General features: G+C 41.2%; 1 protein-coding gene across 1 annotated transcript in view; it reads left to right on the forward strand.

The window, feature by feature from the left end:
* Positions 1–19,100, forward strand: part of SNAP25 (synaptosome associated protein 25) — a 67,324-nt gene extending 48,224 nt beyond the window's left edge. Inside the window, exons 5-8 of the mRNA XM_034060658.1 lie at positions 6,354–6,471; positions 10,415–10,540; positions 12,675–12,819; positions 17,781–19,100. Coding sequence (XP_033916549.1) covers positions 6,354–6,471; positions 10,415–10,540; positions 12,675–12,819; positions 17,781–17,849 — 458 coding nt within the window. The 3' untranslated portion in view covers positions 17,850–19,100. The remainder of the gene's footprint in view (positions 1–6,353; positions 6,472–10,414; positions 10,541–12,674; positions 12,820–17,780) is intronic.
* Positions 19,101–20,346: the final 1,246 nt, after the last annotated feature.

A 20,346-nucleotide genomic window follows, 5' to 3' on the forward strand; every position in this document is an offset into this window, starting at 1 on the left:
AAGTCTTTGGGATCGTAAAAATAATTTTACAATAGGAGGTATTGTAAAATTAATTGTAAAATTGTTGTAAAATTGTAGGTATTGACAGGAGCAGTCTGGCTTGCTCCTGTTGTGCACAGCTAACACTTGTGACTGCCCTGTTGTGACCCAACAGAGATGTGGAGCTTCACAAGAGCTTTCATTACTCCTGTTTCACAGAGAATGAGACTGCCATGAAAACTAGAAACCACCTCCAATGCCCTTTGATGTCATTGGGAATCTGAGTAGGCTCTTGGAATAGTCTCTCTGCAATACCAAGAACAACCATTTTTTGAGCCAGATATTGTCACCCAAACCAGTTGAATGCAGCTCTTCCCCTGGGCAGCCCACAGGAAGGAGCCAAGAGGTTAGAGTCTCCCTGTTGAGATTTTCTCTATCAGTGAGGAAGTCTTTCCCAAGCCCTATGTGCATCCTTAACGCTGATATTTTTGTAAACCTGGCCTTCATTCAAGCTCCCTTAATTAATTATTTAAATATAAATATGTCCATAACGCCTTAAACTAAAATATTTATATTTTTACACTAAAAATGTCATGCTGTGAAGGGTTATTGAGCAGTGGCAGTTGCTCTGCTTCATTAAATATGTTCTTGAAACATGCTAACTTAGAAAAATGTTAATATTTGGATGCATGTTGGTAAAAGCAGATTGTAGAAATGAAACTGTTAGGATATAAAGATAAACCTGAATGGATGACATAGGAGAGGTCCCAGAGTGGTAGCTCTCTTCCTCCAAAGGAAAATCCCATCACCTGAGAGCATCAGCAGGCAGAGAGATTTGGACCTTCAAGGACACAACATCCTCATTCAGTTTATTACAAAAGAATTCTGTCCTCGTATACCAAACAGGATGGAGGGAAGAAGCTTTTCCAATAACAACAGCAGCAGCATAGCCACTTTTCATGCAAGACAAGACAGAGAAATAACCACAACTTTGATAAGCCATAAAGAAAACATCGATGCAATTGAAACTTTCCCCCTGCACCACAGCAGCAGCAAAAGCACAACCAACAATGCCAATGAACATGGGGAGCAGCTTAATCTACCCAGCAGATTACTCCAGATGAAGTAGAAGTATAGAGATAAAACCTTGGAATAACTGAGCAATCCCACAGGCAAAAGTGTTGGCACCACTGATGGTGCCTGTGCTGGCTGACCTCTGCTGTTCTTGCTGGAGTTACTAGTTCTACAGTTAAGAGTTTGGCTGGCCTGCTTCTACAGCACTGGAGAAACAACTGCAGTAAATACAAAGATAATTACAATTGCTTTCCACCAGAGAGCAAAATTATGGCCCCTTGCCCTGGCCCCTTCCCCACTTTACCTCCTATTCAACAGCTACCATGGAAAGTGAGATACGAAAGGCAGAGTTGCCAGAGGCGCTCCAATGACACCTATGAGCTGAGCTGATCACAGACAGAAATGGTTTGCTGATTAGTGACAAAAAAGGTAACTATCAACTCTTCCAGATTGTGCAGGGAAAATGGTGTTAATTCTGTAGCAATTGTAGTGCAGAACAAAAGGCAAAGAACCCTCCACAAAAGCAGGTTGTGCCTCATCTACTGTTATTTTTAGTGCAGCTACATGTGGGCTCACACTGTAGCATTCCCCACCAGCTTTCTTCCATTCTACCTGGTCTCAGCAGTGCCTTTCAGAGTGGAGTTAGGTCAAGACTCAGGATTTCTTTAAAGGCTGTCCTAGAAACGTACTGCTCTCTGATATGATTTTCCTTTACGGAAAATGGGATCACTGAGTACCATTGAAAAGAGTAAATCTGCTTAATCTCTTTCACATTCAGCCCTCTTGTATGCAATTATGATTACAGCACATTCTTAGATGTCCTTTAATTATTTTTTCTTTTCCAATGAAAATTGTCATTGGTGGAAACTGCTTCATTGCACAATACTCCAGGCAAAGGAACAAGTTCCCTTTTCCACAGGCATTCAACTGATATTCAAACACAGGCCCCAGATCCTGGACACTATTCAAGGACCATTTGTTATAAATTACAGATGGGGATGCAAAGGTGGAGCAACATCACACTTGCCCTGTCCTGGCCCTGCATCCAATGCTGCGTAAGATGCTTTTGCAGCTGTGTTTGCTCAAGGGGCCACAGAGGCAGCTGAGGGATGCCCTTGTTACAGCTTCCCTCTCCCAGCCACTTCCCTGATCAGTCACAGAGTGATGATTTGCCAGGCTGTTACAGAAGCTCCTGGCAAAGACCCACTGGCAAAGGGCCATAGTGCTACAGTAAAACTAACAGGACTAGCTTATGGTCCCTCAGTAGCTTATGGTTTTAATACAGAAGTAAATCATAAGTATAACAATACAAGTTAAACATGTTCTTGTTTGTTATACTAAGATATGCTGTTAGTTTGCTGTAAAGTCTGGAAGAAGATATAGAATCACAGAATCAACCAGGTTGGAAAAGACCTTTAAGATCATCAAGTCCAACCATTCCTCATCACTGCCAAGGCCACCACTAACCCGTATGGCCACTGTGTTTGAATTAAAGTACCATTATCAGACATAAAAGGGTATCAGTACGCAAACAGGGCTAATAGCAGAGCTCCTAGAAAAAAGGAAGGAAATCCCAACGAAACATACTTCTGATGTGCATTCTTCAAGGCAACACCAAATCTCTTACATATCATATGTGATATATAAACATATATTTAGATGTAGTATATTCAAAGAATACTGAAACAAACTCTCAGAAGATGTTTAAACGCTGACCTTGAAGTGCTTCTCTAAAAGGGAGGTAAAGGACATGATTTTTTGTAGGTATGAGTTTTTATAAGATCAGGGCAGTATATGCCAGCAGACTGCCTTCCCTAAAACCTTTAGTACAATAGGCAAAGTTGGAAGGGGAAGATCTCTGAAAACAGATACTAAATTAACCTTTTAGTTGACATCTGATTTCCTACCAGCAGTGATTCATTCTAGGCAGATTTTAGTATCAGTTCTAACAAAACAAATCCAGAGTGACCCCATTAAATTAATTCCTCTATAATATTTATCCCACAATAATCGTAGTTAGAGTCATGCATCTATTTCCTTGCCTGTGGGATCAGATCCTTGTCAGGTACAAACTGGTGTTGCTTCGTGAAGCCAGCATAACTACACTGACTTAAACCAGTTAACAATCCAACCCACAACACTAACAACTAGCAAATGGTTTTAGGACCAGAAGCCAGCTGTCTAGACTTCTGGGCTACAGATATGACATGGACTTTTTACACTGATGAGGTTTCCTTTAATGGAAGATAAATTAGTTGTGAATCCCTTTTCTATTCAGAAACAGCATAAGCATCACACACAAATCCTGAAGCAGAATGAATTAAGTCAGGTTCCTGGAGAGAGCTGTAATTTAAATGGAAGTCTTTGAGTCATGTCGAATACACTCTTCAATTAGCACTTATCTATTCAGGCAGAATAGGAAATGGAAAGTAAGTTCGAAAGGCCCCTACTAGATACCTGGCTTCAGAGAATGTGCATCTGAGCAAGAGAATGTGCTTAGAGTGAAAGCCACCAGCGCTGCCAGATCTAGGGCTGATCCCTTGCAGTCTTACCTGGCATTTTCTACTGGCCAGCCAAGGTCAGGGAAAAACTAGCAGCAAAATCAGTGCAGGAAAAGTCAGCACATCTTGACCCTCCCAGTGTCAAAATACACACTTGGAAATAGCCTTCTTTTAACTGAGAGCCCTGGAACCAGCCAGGCTCTACAAATACATCTCTCACAAGCAGGAGGTGGGAAATCTGCGATCAAAATTTAGCAATTCCCATCATGCTGCATGAACCAGCATAAAAACCAGCTGACCCTCCCACAGCTGCTTCCCAGAGCAAGAGCAAGTGATGCCCAACTATGCGGGACTCTGCGTTAGTGAGGAGCAGAAGCACTTAGAGGAGTATCACCTTCTACCACCTACTCACATTTCTGATGGGATTGACAATCTGTGGCGACAACCACGAGCCAAAGCTTCTGCTCAAGTCTCCCAATCAAACAGTAAAATAACAGTGTGCATGAAAATAATCCAACCTTGTGTTTCTGGTTCTTGGCTCAGCACTTTACCTGGCAGAATTTGTGCACTCTGTCTCTCAGGTTTCCTGATTAGTTTCCCGATCCTTTGCTCAAATTATATGTCCCCTTTGTGGAGGACATTGACGGGTAACTCTGATCCCTTAAATGTATCCTTGGATTTGGGATCGATAATTCCTACAGTATCAGGAGACGGACACATCCAGCTGAGAAGAATGAGAACTTAGAGCTGAAAAGCAGATGCAGTTTGCAATAGCGCTATGGCCCCTCTCCTTCTCAAAGCCCAGGCTCACGCAAGAATGAAACAAAGAGCACAAGTTCAATATTTGAATTATTTCAGCTTGAATAATTTAGACCAGGATTTTCAAGGCCCTCTGGGGGGTGAGGTGCCTGTTTCCCATTAAAATTAATTAAATAAAATTAATTTTAATGGGAATTGGTTATTCAAATCCCCCAGAAAGCTTTGAAAATCTAAACCTCAATTGTTATTAGAAATCCAAGAAATTAGGCCTAGTCATGTTCCCAGAGAAGTCAAGAGGAGCTTTGTATTGACATCAATATGCACATGATCTTATTCTAAAATGCCTGTTATTTTTTCTTCTGGATAGGACTCAGTTAACATCAGGGATGACATTACATTTCTCCCACAACCAGTACACTCCCAGTGCCTTTTCTCTCAAGTCTAATTCTGTGTTTATGGTTTTTTTCTATTCAATAGAGAGAATAGGGATGTATTTGTGTTTTGCTGGGATTGTTTTACTTTGTCTCTTCAGGTACAATTACAATTTTTAATGGATTGAAATGCCACTCTAAGTAATTTTCTCATTCCGGGCAATACTTACTTGGGTTTATCCTTCATGAAACAAATGGTGAGGCTTTTCACCCGTATAAAATGCTGTCACTACTGAATAAGACCCCTGATCCCATTGGATCCACATCTGTTTACATCAGCAAACGATCCATTCCTACAATTTTACATTGTGGCATTCTGTTCCTCTAGGGCATTTTTCCAAGCTTTAATACTGAAGAAATTAAGACATGAAATTTTTCTGAGCTACCAAGTCACTAAGAAAACTCTACATCTTCATTAGCCTTAGGTGGAAACAAGCCAGATTCTGTTTGATGCCAGCAGAGAGACAGTGTCTATATATGGCTGGTTACTGGGATTGGTGCTTTGTAAATTGCCCTAGAGCAAAGCAGAAGTGACCCCACTGAAAACACAAGTCTTCATCCAATGCTTGTTTTCATAAGATCCCTTGGGCACAAAGACAACCAACGTCATAGCCAGTGGTTGTCTTTCAGTGAACATCAGGCTCTTGGCGTGGTTGCAATTGCTCTGTGTTCACTGAGGTTACTCCTGATTTGCTACACCCATACCAGAAACAAAACCAGCCCTGAGGCCATACTTGGATTAGAGATTAAGATCCAATGTCAATCAAAGTGGCAGGTCTCAGTTTCCTCAGACTCTGGAAAAAGGAGTACTTGGATACAGCTCTTAACAGTTTCGCTCCATCTCTGGTACCATTATTACCAGCTTTCTCACTCACTAACCAAAGCAATTCTGCTACCCAAAATCACCTAATTCCAAGGCATTTGTGAGCGTAAGTAACCGAAGTATTTTCCATGAAGGGACACCTTTTCTCTTGTATTAACATACATTAATGCAAAGTAATAACACTATCTTTCTTTCTCTTGGATGTCACTGGTGTCTTAGTAAGTGGATGTATTGTACTGTGTTTCTGGACCTTGAACTTTATAACCTTTCCTTTCAACATCATTACATCTTGTTTAAATGAATATATTTCAAATTCCTCCTTTGTTTTACTCCTCCCATATTAGTAAAACCCATCTTCAGCATCCAGTGCGGCATACATCCTATCAACAATGCATCAGCTCAGATTAATGCATTGTAATGTCATGATTAATTCAGTTCTACATGGTCATTTTTCATGTTCTGTTGAAGACAAAAGCAAGCAAACAAAAATACTATTCATTCCACACTGTCATCCCTTTGTCCTGACCAGAACAACTCGATCGTGTTGAAGAAGGCATGAACCATATCAACCAAGACATGAAGGAGGCCGAGAAAAATTTAAAAGATTTAGGGAAATGCTGTGGCCTTTTCATATGTCCTTGTAACAAGTAGGTACTGGGTACCGGCGCTGCTATGTGGTGTCCAGTTCTTTTGTCACAGTGAATGTCTGAAGTTTTTTGTCTTTTTTTTCTTTGTCCTTTTCCATCTGCTTCATTCTGTGGGGATAAAATACTTGTGTTTAATCAGAACAACTGGAACGCATCGAAGAGGGAATGGACCAAATCAATAAGGACATGAAAGAAGCAGAAAAGAATTTGACGGACCTAGGAAAATTCTGTGGTCTTTGTGTCTGTCCATGTAACAAGTAGGTGCTGCCTGCCTCATCTCTTTGAGCACTTAAGGCTGATTCCAAAGGCCTTGTGAAGCTCATCCTTGCTAGGCACATGGACAGGATGAGCATGTGGCATGCAGAAAGAACGATTCTGGTTCAAATGCATTCATCTCATAGCATAGACAACTGACTGGGAATTACTGTAGATGCATTAAAATCAGGCATACTGCAGTGAAAGCTTCACTGTCAACACGTTTTAATGGTAAACGTTTCAACATTTTACACAGAGTGTACTGGCTGGTTCCATTTTCCAGTGAACAAAACCACTGGTGCTACCTTATTCCTGGAGACCCTAAATTTTGAATCATATTTTGACAAACACATATAGCAAATGAAATAAAGCAGCTGAAAAATGCAGAAGAGGCCATAATAAGCATTGCTTCAAATTATGGATGAAAATCACACCTTTTTCCATTGTTCAACAGACACAGTCCCCAGTGAGATCTTGAAATAAACATGTTTCCCAATTGGAACCCAATTTGAAATGGTTTTCATCCTGCCATAGGAAACAAATTTGAGGAAACCTGAACATGCCAAATTTCTCCTGTTTGGGTAGCATGTACACTGAGCAGAAATGTTGAAATGCATCGAATTTGCTTGCATGCCATCACACTTGAACGAAACCGTCCTCCAAGTAATGCAAAGCTTGTTATCAATGCCAAATGAAAATGTGATGTGCGGTTATGCGGGTGTAGGAAACTGAGGGACAAAGAAGTCCTTGAGGAATGGCCAATCCAGCATGTAGTGAGTAGGCATGCAACCAGGTTACAGTGAAAACATTCATAGAGGGTTGTCCAGAGACTGTACAGGAAACAAAGCACAGTGAAGTGGTGGTGTAGTATTATACTCCCATTCTATGTGGCACAGGTATTTTGTTCACAGCTAGGGCCTCACCTTAACACGATTACCAAGACCAAAGGAAAAACAGCTGTCGTGGAGTTTGCTGGGTGTTTTGCCAGCCATCAGAAGGGTGGGACTGGGTTTCTGCCTTATCAGTCATCATTTATCTTGAAGTTAATTCCCTTGGGACACAATGCAGATACTGCCTCAGCTTTAAAACAAATCAATTTTGCTCCTGTGTACCAAGTCACAAGTATTTTGCTGGGGTAAACATTTTGCCCAGAATAGGTGTGCTTTTGACTTGGTGTGCACAACAGGAGACAGGCAAGGAGTAATAGAAAGAGCTACACACACTCAGCCTTTGTCAGTGGGACTATTAGCTCTGATCTAGGCTTTAGCCCTGCTGTTCTGCACTAGAAGACTCGGTGCAGAAGAGCTGCATGTACAGGAGTATGCAGCAGAAACTTTACATCTCTCACCCTGTAAAAGCTGTCGCGACGTAAAGAGGAACACTGTCCTAGATTGCTCCTCCTGGAGAAACCTGGCAAAATGCCTACATCGAAAGTTCACACTTGAAGTACAAAAAAAATCCAATGTATTTTGCAGGAATCATTATTTTTTTAGAGCGGCTTTAATATTCTGTACTGTAGGAAAGGCCACTCAGAACTGACAGCCAGAGCTGTAGCATGGGTGGGGTTAGAACCTGAGACGTGGCCTTAGAACATTCATCACTTCACTATGATGGCAGTATCATGAAATCAATAGATGAAAGAACAGGAGGATACTGCATGGGGAGCATGTTCATTTCTAAAGCTGTCTCCTCCCTGCTTTAAGGCAGTTTTCTGACCTTTGCAGCCTGCAGCCAGATTTCATAACCTAACATTGCTAGTTAATGTGTTCAGGAACAAGAGTATAGATGAACAATACTTTTAAAGACTGTTCTTTGAATTTCTATACCAGGTCTAAACTGGTACAAACAAGATGGTATTCTGGGAAGTGGAGCGTAGGAGGGAGAGAAATCTTACAGTTCTGGGTATCAGTATCACCATGATCTCCTAATGCTCTTCTAGCTGGTGGTAGATTAATGGCATATATTTTAAAAATACTAAGCATTTCACACATAACTATACTTAGATCCACCACTCCGTGAGCCTTACCAAAATGGAAGGCTTGATCCTACATTCTTAGGAGACCCAAAATGCCATGACATGAAACTTTGAACAGACTGCATTGAAGAGGATGACTGTTACTGACCATGAGCAGACCCAGACTCCACCTGTTTAATAGGAAGTCCACAGGAAAGGAGAGATTAAGTCCTGGATGTATAAAATCATTCTCCTCAAGCACACAGACTATCTCACTCTCTAAGTTGCACAGGTCTAAAGAACAAGCAAAACCCTGTGCAGCAGGAGAATAACTTTCACTCATTTTTAGGAACACCAAATCTGATGTATAACTATACAGAGAACTAAAACCAAACAAGCCAACCATCATCTTTTTTAAGTCTTTATAACCTTTAATAGGAAATAAGCAACAAAACACTTAATAGGAAAGATCCTCTTTTCATCTACATTTTAATGCTATTTTGGAGCATGCAACACATCTTGATGCTCAATAAAAGCTGAGCTGCTTCAGGGGACATGGAGAGAACACAACACCAGAGATGGGTTCGTTGTGTCCTGTCCCAAATTCTCCAGAAGCACGTTCAGTTTCTTCCCCCAAATCCAAGCCACAGGGCTGTTTATGTGACTGATAGGAGCTGGCCAAAGAATAGGGACACCATGGAGATTTGCAGTTCCCAACAGCTTTGCTGGAAACTGCTTTATTTCCATGTTAAAATTAAGAACGTAAACCTACAGACCCCAAAACCTCACACTCTTCTGTCAAAGTGTTCAATCTCATCTGATGGCCCCAATGACAGCAATCCCACATATGCTGCACATGCTACTCTGCCACTAAACGTATGCCTGGATTTTAATATTCTATCCACGGCAGCTCAGTCAAAAATGGCTCTGAAAGATAAAGTAATTGTCATAAACAGAAATATAACAAGTTGCTAGGCTATTTTAAAGTCCTTTGTTTTAAAGCTCCTGAAGGAAGTGATGATCCATTTTTGCCTGTGTCTTGCTTATTGTGAAGGCTGTTACTGCTGATGCATTAAGAGTATGATGAACTATTGGGGCAACTGTGCTTAGTGAGAATGCTTCACTTTCTTATTCATGCCTGTAGCTGGTGCATGAAGAAAAATGTAGAAAGATTTCCCTTTCTGATGCTAGATTGCTCGTATCTTTTATTTTCTCCTGCACTCATTTCACTTCTGCCTATTTTACTTTTTGTCTCTGTGGACAAAGGTTTGTACATCAACTGTCGATGTATGATTACTATTTTCAAGTACCGATATATTATCTGAAAAAATCTAACTATCCTGTGAATTTTATGATAAAATCACCCTAAATTACCTTGGGAAAGGTCAGTGGCTTTAAATGCCTATTATGCCACATATATGTTAAAAAATAACAACAGAAGCCCAATCTTCTGCATGGTAAAACGTTAAATTCTAGCCAGATCCGTTTCTATCTAAGAGGGTGTGTTGCTGTGATGTGATGTACACACTATACTTGGCAGTTCTGTTTTTATGTGTGTCTGCCAGTACGTTCTCTGTGTTTGATGTCAAAATGTATGTGTCACTGAAATGAAACAATGTTTTCTACTTATCTGTATTTCTTTTCTTTTTCCCTTTTTTCTTTTTTTTTTCCCCTTCTTTTTTTCTTCCTTCTTTCTGGAAACTAAGTCAACATCCAAAAACCTGTGTGCAGTGTTGTAGACTTGATAATTGCAATTCACCCTATTGGAAACAAAACCCTCTGACCAACACAGTTGTTGTGGCAGTAAAGTAAAAAGAAACAAAATCCAAACCCCTCCTTTTATTCAGGATCATGATATATCGGTATACAATCAATGACCCTCTATCTGAAAACTCATTTGCTTGATTCAGCTTTTAGCTTGGAGAAGTAAAGAGTTTTGCGTTTGTCCTTGTGCACTTGATGCTTTGTTACTCATCCTCTTTTTCGCCTAGGCTTAAATCAAGCGATGCTTACAAAAAAGCCTGGGGCAATAATCAGGATGGCGTTGTAGCCAGCCAGCCTGCACGTGTTGTAGATGAACGGGAGCAGATGGCCATCAGTGGTGGCTTTATCCGCAGGTGAGCCTTTTTATTCACTGTTTTCTCTCTCTTCTCCTGGTCACTGATATATTTAGAGTACTTCCATATGGTCATGAGTTCTGCGGCGCTCATTAACTCCTTCAGCAGTGCTGGGTATTGTGACAGAGCCAACATGTTCCATGGAGTGGTGGGTGCTTAGATTTAGGTTGACTGCAATTAAGACAGGTACTAAAGGCTTATTGTGTCTAGTGACTGCCCCTGGCCCTGTGGGTGCTTGTCTGAGCTAGTGCAAAGGATGATTATGTTGATGGAAACCCTGGAAGTAAGGATCTTATCCCTGAGAACCAGAGGATGCTTGAAAACATGCCCTAAACCTTGAGATTGCCTAGATTTGGGCAATAATGGAATAGAAAAAATATCTATTTACGGACTTCACAGCAGCAATGTGAGGTTGCAGACTGTTACAGCCAGTCAGCACCGTCCTTTGCACTCCAGCTCCCTGGCACAAACAATGCACTTTTCCTGTGAGGTTTATTATGGGTCCCATTTATGACACTTGTCAAATACCTCAGAAATGAAGCATCAGATAAATACTAGCTTATTGTTATTATGTCTCAAGATACGTACTGCTCGTTATCTGTGCTTGCCAGAAGATGTACCAAAGCATCCAGCACCCGTTCCTTCCTTTTCTAAAAGACAAAAGCCTCAGGCTCCCTGCCAGAGCAGCAAGCCAAGTGCAGAACTTGAAGCACACTTTTAACTAGAGGTAGACCACTTCCCTGTTTGTAACTATCAAGAAAAACCCATTGAACAGGGAATGATGCCCCATTCCTCAGCTGCTGTAAAGCCATAATCATGGAGAAACATCAATGCTTTAGTGGCAACCTCTGTGCACTCAAATGAAAGCCAGTTTGAAACACACAGCTTAACTAATGGCAACCAACTGCAAACTTCCAGCAGTCCATAGGGACGCAGCAATAAGTACATACTGATTACAGTGCTTATAGAGCATGTATTTAGATGACAATGTTATCAGCTGAATGGATAAAGGCATACCAGTAGGCAAAGCTTTGATCTCTGAAGATTAAGGACACTGGATTAATAAGTAATTATCTTTCCAAAAACTATTATCCACTTATTTTTTTGGCTGCTGTGCTAAAGGGAAATCAGCGGGATGCAAACAATGCTGTCACACAATCTGGAGCGTGGGATGGAGTTGCCATTTAAGTTTGCTGGGTCTGCCATTCACTTTTTTCTATTGTTTCTGGATGGCAGCCCCACCAAAACGAAGGCTGGGGTATGATAACAGAATAGCAGTGAAGGAAGTTGTGCTTCGCCATAGTCACCCTGCAAATAGCCTGCAGTGAGCTTTTGGCACTTACATAAACAGAAATTGAGCAAGAGGCTTAAAGTAATGATTTTGAGTGGCATCCATGGACGTTGCTTGTCCTAGTGTCAGTCACTTCATGCCTGTCCAGTCACTGGAGAGTTGAACCGGGCCTTGGCTCAAGCAGAGCCTTTTTCTCCTAAAAAGCAAGCAACTGAGAAAGATGGTGCTAAGAATGAGAGAAAAAAGGATCTTTACTTAAGCCAGTAAATCTGAGAGAAGCTGCCTCTGTTCTTTATCAGAAATATGTTGAATTAAATAGGATGTTAAGTTAGGATTTTCAAAGCTGAAGCAGCCCCTCTCCAATATTTAGATGACTCCAAGTGTAAAAGGACTGGGCAGTATCCATTAGCTATGTGTAGTTCAAGGAGGCGAGCTGGTATAGCTTCAATTCCATCACCCTCCAGCATTTCCCAAGTACTCCGACTACACACAGGTTCAAATAGAGTATCCTTTCATTCTTTGCTTGAGAAGAACCTTCCAAATACCTGTGTGCACAGAGATGCAGTACATGGCACAGGCAAGCTCTGACAGCAGCACTTCAAAGAGCAGCAGCCACAAGAGGTATAAATGGAGCAGTGATGAACCCAGACAATCCCAACATCCAAAAATAAGCATGCAGTGTTTTTGAGGCTATTTACTAATCCCTTGTCTTCAAAGCTGAGCGCAGCAGGATGCTCCTCAGGTGACAAGAGAAGGAGGACACAGGGGAGGCTTAGGGTGAATCAGAGCTTCCTGGGGAACCTGCTCTGTCTCTGCCTCCAATAATTGTTTCTTTGCTCCCAGGGTAACAAATGATGCCCGGGAAAATGAAATGGATGAGAACCTCGAGCAGGTCAGCGGCATCATTGGCAACTTACGTCACATGGCCCTGGACATGGGCAATGAGATCGACACACAGAACCGCCAGATTGACAGGATCATGGAGAAGGTAAGAGCTGATGTTTCTCACAGGACACCAAAAGGGGCTGTGTTTTCCCTTCTGCAAGCACAGGCTGTGCATGCTGCAGTTTCTCTGCAGCTCAGAGAAGGAAAAGGGATAGAAATAGCTGTTAGAGCTGTTCTCTCTTCCCCCTCCAATTCCATGGGCCAAAGCAGAGGTCGCTGCTGCGGACCTTCAGTAACATCCAGTGCAGGTTGGGTGGAATCCATGCTGTTGGGTTTGCCAGACAACAGCTGGCAAGAGGACCCCTTAGCATAAATCAAGGCTCTTTCTGCAACAGCTTTGGGAAGGGAAAAGTGCCCTGAGCTATCCAGAAACATGGAGCTTGGGTCTGAATACCCTTGCATCTCCTGGCAAGTTTTAAACCTTCCTGGACTTTCCCTTCTCTCAGAAACTCCATGAGCATAGAAGAACTGGATGATGTGTTTGGAGGTCTAGTCCCAAAAAGAGGATGGGGAATTATTAAGCAAGGCTTCGCCATATGGAGACAGTGCAGCCAGTCTTGTCATGCTGCCTGCTTATAATCACATTGGTACAGAGATCTACCAGATCTCTTGGTATGTGTATACCTGTCTATCTCTATATATATCTATCTCAAAATCACCATCTAAAAAAGGAGAGAGCACCATTCCAGTGCCAGACCTGCAATGCAGATTTCTGAAGCAGATACCAGCACCCTCCAAACCCATCTGGGAACTCATTGCCATCCTCAGATCCCAAGATCTGCAAGCCATCTGCATTCATACTGGCAGAGCTCCAGGCACAGGCACAGCCAGGCTGAAGTGACATAAGAGGCTAGATCTTCATCTGGTGTAAAATCAATACACCACTGAGATTTACACAACCTGAGGATCTAACCCAAGGACTTAGATGTGCTGCTTAGAGTTAATTCTGACCTTAAGTGGTAGAGCTTGTAGTCTTGAGCCTTCTTACAGGTGCAAGCCTTCTCACACAAGCAGGATGCCCAAGCCTAATTTTCATGTTAATTAACTACATCAAGCCTAGTGAAAAAGTTACAGTAAATAATGCAATGAAGAATTCACTCAATAGCTTTCCTTATTGGAATTTGATTCCAGATTGTCCTGGGTGAAATATATATTGTCTTACAGGTGGGAAGCTCATCTCTGACATAGAGACAGTCACATAACACAATTATGGCTTTGCATTGGTCGAAAGTTTTGTTGTATAAAGCTGCATCTGTTAGTTTGACTGCATTGGAAAAGCACAGTATTACTGTGATGCCATTCTGCAGCATTTCATATTCCTGGGAAAAATAGGAGCATGAAGAGGAAGGATTTATTGCTGTTATTCATATGAAAAGCACTAGAAAGCAGCACATCTATCTATGTTGCGAGAAGGGCCTGGAAGATTATACAGTTACATCATAACTACCTTTAAATAAGAAGTCTAGGACATAAAGTTATATGCTCAGAGCAAGTATGAGGACATGCACTATTACATGTTACAAGCTACCCTAACCATGATATAACATAGTGGTCCTGTGGATGGACATCATAGAATGGTTTCGGTTGGAAATCAGCTGTATCCTTTCCATGCCTGCAGGATGCTATCACAAACTCCCACAAGCCTAACAAGTCTCCCATCAATTCAAGCCTGCAGAGAGCCAGATTTGGAAACATTAACTAGGCTCCTTATGCACCTGAAGCACATAGGTCCAATCCCTAGGCAGTGCATGCTGAGAGCAGTTGGCTAATGGAGGGGCTGGCCTTCTGCAACTCTGCAGTCTTGTTACAGAGTTAGGCATTTCATACAGCAGTAGACAAGCTACACTGCAAGCTAATGCAATTCATTAAATCCAGCCTCACAGGCACCCTTGTCAGGCAGAGCCCTTGGCTAAGGAACAGTGACACTTTTGTGAAGGATGGACTTGCAGTGTACGCAGAGGAGTTGTCATGAAAGCAGCACAAAACCAAGGCAGTCTTAGGTAAAATGTGCCAGATTTCTCAGAATAAGGACTGTAATGAGATACTAGAAAAGAAATGCAAGATATCAGGAAAAGCCACTATGAAAGACAGAAATAGCAGTTAGCTGTATAATACTGAAGCCACTAATGCATACGCATCCATTTTGCCATGAAATATGCCAGTGGAACATCATCCCTACTGGTAGTGGGCATACAGTATTGCTGGAGTCATTTTCTTCTCCTGACCAGCTGAAGCACTGGGCTTTTGATCAATTATGAGCATTGGAAAGACCCTGGCAGACTTTGAAAAAGCCGGGGTGCATCACAAAGCCAACCTGGATGCTCCTAAAGCATTTATGTTAGACTGGATGCATGCATCCAGAGCAGGGTATCTCATAATGCAGAGATGTAATCTGATCTAGCCACAGTAATCAGGGTAGCAATGAATAAAAGACTTTATCTTTCCCTCATATATGAGAGAAAGAGAGAAAACCTCAAGTGTTGATCACATGTCTCAGATACCACCACCAGAAGACCCTGGCCCTAAAATGAGCCATAAATAGGAGGTTGGGAGGAAAGTAGGAAAGGCTTAAAGTGTTCTATCTTGACCTAGGTGGGAAGGTCTGTACAAAGACTCCTACTGACTTTGATGCATCATCACACACCAGAGTTAGACTTTAGTATTCCTACTTGGGAACATTATGTTTTATAAATATTCAATGAATATTCGTGACAAACATAACTGCTTCCAAAACCATTATGTTTTAGGTAGCCTTTTGGCAAAAGCACACAAAAACTCTACTGTGGTAGACAAGGTCAAGCTCATGGCTAAAATAACGTGGCTTATAATGAGTAGTTATGCTGATTTATGCTTGTTGAGGATCTGGCACATGCTACTGTACTAAAAATACACATTTACATAGCATTTGCCAAAACAATTATGGAGAAAAGCCCAAGATATTTAAGACTGATTTATTGCACATCAGTATAACCATTTGAAACGGACTTTTAAATGCATGTGAGACAGTTGCTTCACCATTCTGCCTTTGCAAATTGGAGACTTAAAATAAATCTATACAATCTGCATACACTGCAGAGATGTGAGAACAATCAAACAAACAGAGTTTGCTGTTTGAATTCATGCTTTTAAAGCAGTAACAAAACTCTCACCTTTCCCAGAGGTCTGATTTTAAAACACAGAAAATATTTTCTATGTAGTCCCTCTGCTAGCTTGAGTTGATATGGCAACATGGGCCTGAATGGAGCTTTGCCAGTTTTTGTCAGCTAAAACAAAGTCTTTAGTTTCCAAAACTAACTCCTGCAGAGCTACAGAAAACCATGGTCAAAGTGTCCTCCCACCCAAAGAGAACTCCTAAAGCTCCCAGTTGGTGCTGTTTTATTAACAGCATTTTTTCCTGCCCATGCTGGAGGGGTTGGAAATAGATATAAGGTCCTTTCCCAACCTAACCATCTGCGATTCTACAGTTTTATAATCATAGGAAGTCTTACTCCATGGAAAACAATGAAGTTAACAGGTCAACCTATGCTGGACTAAATTCCAGTTTGACTGGTTCAAAAAATGGTAGAATCCTTGCCTTTCATAAAATCACAGAATAGTTTGGGTTGGAAAGGACCTTAAGATCATCCAGTTCCAACCCACCCTGCCATGGGCAGGGACACCTCACACTAAACCATATCACCCAAGGCTCTGTTCAACCTGACTTTGAACACCACCAGGAACGGAGCATTCACAACTTCCCTGGGCAACCCATTCCAGTGCCTCACCAACCTTACAGTAAAGAATTTCTTCCTTATATCCAATCTAAACTTCCCCTGTTTAAGTTTGAAGCCGTTACCCCTTGTCCTATCACTACAGTCCCTAATGAAGAGTCCCTGCCCAGCATCCCTGTAGGCCCCCTTCAGATACTGGAAGGCTGCTCTGAGGTCTCCATGCAGCCTTCTCTTCTCCAGGCTGAACAGCCCCAACTTTCTCAGCCTGTCTTCATATGGGAGGTGCTCCAGCCCCTGATCATCCTCGTGGCTTCTTCTGGACTTGTTCCAACAGTTCCATGTCCTTCCTATGTTGAGGACACCAGAACTGCACACAATGCTCCAAGTGAGGTCTCACGAGAGCAGAGTAGAGGGGCAGGATCACCTCCTTTGACCTGCTGGTCATGCTCCTTTTGATGCAGCCCAGGATACGGTTGCTTTCTGGGCTGTGAGTGCACACTGAAGCTGGATCATGTTCATTTTCTCATTGACCAACACCCCCAAGTCCTTCTCCTCAGGGCTGCCCTGAATTTCCTTTTTGCTCAACCTGCAGCTGTGCCTGGGATTGCTCTGACCCAGGTGTAGGACCTTGCACTTGTCATGGTTTCCTTAATTCCTGTTTATGCTGCTGCCCAATGAGAGAGGCTGCTCTGTCTCACAACCACACTGCTGAACTTTGTTGAGAGAAAGGAATTATGGCATCATTCCTACCTCATCCCTGCCTTTCACATGTAGAGCCAAGAGGTTCATGACTGATGACAGCACTCCCTGCACCAGATGATCTAGTTTCCCTGTTCCAGCGGTTCTCTACACTGACCAAGTCTTCAGTTTTCACTGCATGCCTGGTGATCTAAATTAGAACAGAACCCAGGTGCCCTGAATCTTAGAAAGCACTGAAGCTTTTCAGCAGTGAAATTCACGTGATCAGTTCTCATCCTGCCACCCATTACCATCAATCCAGCCAGCACTCTATCAATAGCACCAGCAACAGATCTGGGACAGCATTTACAATAGCTCAGTGAAGCTGAATACAAACATAAAAGCTCTACTCAAAGGCTACCTGAAGTGTCACAAACCCATTAAATATGTAATTTCCTTTTGGGTCCTTAATACCACTATAAAAAACAGCTCTCTAGTATTTTCAAGCTTCTTTTTTCCCTGACTTAGCCAAAACTGGAGAAGCATCTACAAAGCACTGTAAATGCTCTTTTTTCTGCCCTGTATTCATCTATTTCTTTCCTTTGTGTTTCCCTAGGCTGATTCCAACAAAACCAGGATTGATGAAGCCAACCAGCGTGCAACAAAGATGCTGGGCAGTGGTTAAATGCAATGAAGTGCATTTCCTTTTAACGCTGTCCGACAAGGCAGTACCTTCATGCTTTTATCATGGTATTTATCTACTAGGTTTGCACACATGCACATATCAGCCCCATTGTAAATGTTGTCCTGTGTAGTTTGTCAGCTTTCCAAAAATGATACTTGTAATTATTTTTTTCTAGATATCTTTCTTTCCAAAGGTTGTACATAGTGCTGATTTGATGGCTATAGCTCACTATGATGTTTTCTGGGATTTTTCCTTTCCTTGTTTCCGTTTCAGATTCCTTTCCTTTCCCCCCCTCTCCTCATATATTTTTTTAAATGATGTTTGCTGAATGACAACACTGTTGGAATGCTAAACGTGCTGTTAACCTTTAAATATACAGTATTGTTCTTGTAAAACTGTGACATTCCACAGAGCTACTGCCATGCTCCTGTCTTTGGGTATCATGATGTTTAAGCACTTAAAACCTGCTGTCTTCAGTTCTTCATTGCCATTATCTGTTGTTATGATTTCATGATTAGACAATGTGGAATTATATTACTATAACAAGCATTGCACTAAAAAGTGATGTGATTTATGCATTTATGCATGAGGAATAAATAGACTTTTAGACTCCTACTTAAACAAGAATTTTCCCATGGCAGTAGCACACCAACAATGACAACAAAAGCATGCTCAGTATTCGGACTCTTTTGGGAATATGTTATACCAGCAAGTTTGCAGTTGTGCCACTTTTTTCTTGTTGATATATATATAGTTATTAATCATGATCATTATTTTTTAATTATATATAAAAAAGAGGGATTTGGCACTCACCATTTAGCCATTGCCAGCAAAATAAAAGCTTGGCTGAAAATATGTCAAAGACAAAAAGAAATAAGTGTAATATACTGGGTTTGTCTGCTGCTTTTGAAGACTATCTTTTGGAGGAAACGACTACCATATGAAATGGTGCAAAGAAATGTAATTTTTATAAGGCTCTCTCTTACTAGTCGCTATCCCCATGTGGTTTGTTATCGGTACAGTTCTCTGTTGCTTACCTAGAGCTATGCACACCAAATCGCTGAGATGTTTAGTAGCTGACAATGAAAAACTAACTAAAAAAAACCTAAATGAATGAACTCTAGATAAACTGTGAGATAAATATCATTTACAGCATGTAATATGAAATTCCTTCTGTCTCCTGTCAGTTTGTGAAGTGATTGACATTTTGTAGTTAGTTTAAAAATTATTAAAAACTATAGATCTCAGAATCCATGCTTCTTTTATCCATTTGTTGCCCTTTGTGTCAGTGACAACCAGTTATTTGCCATGTACCTGGAAAGAAGAAGTGCAAAGTCTAAAGACTCTATAAACCGGGTCTGTATTATGTGGGAAACTGACGATTTCTGTTTGTGATGCTGTATAGAAGCAACTACTCTAAAAATAGCATTTTACACTTGGTACATTCCAAGTGAATGCTATTTTGAATAACCTGGCTTGAATTGCCAAACACTGAATCAAAATATACCCTCTTGTTCTAGGGAAAGGAAAAATGAAATGAACGTTACAGCACAGAAAGATACAGTTCCACAGTCAATAAAACCTCTTCTTGTAGTGGATCTAGCCACATGCTAACGCACCTCTTTTTGATCTGCAGAGTTTGTATAGTCTGCTAAGAATAATTTCCTCAAATGACTAACAACAACTAGTGTTTGCTGCCACTGAAAAGTGTTATCATATTTACCCAGGGTTTTCTTTCCCCCTATATGGGCAAATTATAATTAACTGTGCGTGAGTGACAGTTCACTCATGTGTCTCACATGGCCCCAAGTCAAAATACACAAAGAACATAAATGCTTGTATAATTAAAATCGCATGACAATGCAGGCAAGCTGTATTTTCTGTAGCAGCTCTTTATTTTTAATATCTATTAAAAATTCATTTATGCAAATGTTTCCCCCCACTCCTTTAAACCAAAGAGTAAACTTAAAGCAAACGCTGTTAATCTGCTGACCATTTCCAACCCTGTTCGCTCAGGGATTGTAGTGTTTGTGACAGCACTATCATATGGCAATGTCAAAGCCTACTGAAGGAAAGCAATGGTTGCACTGGAAAACATGTCAATATGGGAACATACAAATACAAGGATAATTGAGAAGGGCAAGAAATATGCAGAAAAGTAATGAAGATATTAATGGAGATGTTATTCTCATCTGCTTGACAAGAATGTACCCTGTCTAAAGAAGATCATACTTCCCAAAGCCTTTAAAGCTACCAGAAACATAAGCTGTTGATGTGAAGGAAGTCACTGCATTTTGACATCTGTTTTTTTGTCTTGAACAAAGATCAAAACCCAAAGTATTGGAACTTTCTGCCAAGTGGAAGTTTTAAAGTACAGAAATCTCGAAATGCTTCATTATATTTGTCTTTGTATCCTCCCCCACTGCACCAGGAGCTGGCTGAAAATGACTCAAGTCAGTAAGTTTAATTCATTGCATTTCTCTGACAGTTTTGGGAA

This window comes from Melopsittacus undulatus, chromosome 3, assembly GCF_012275295.1.
Source record: "Melopsittacus undulatus isolate bMelUnd1 chromosome 3, bMelUnd1.mat.Z, whole genome shotgun sequence".
In the NCBI taxonomy this organism is placed as follows: Eukaryota; Metazoa; Chordata; class Aves; order Psittaciformes; family Psittaculidae; genus Melopsittacus; species Melopsittacus undulatus.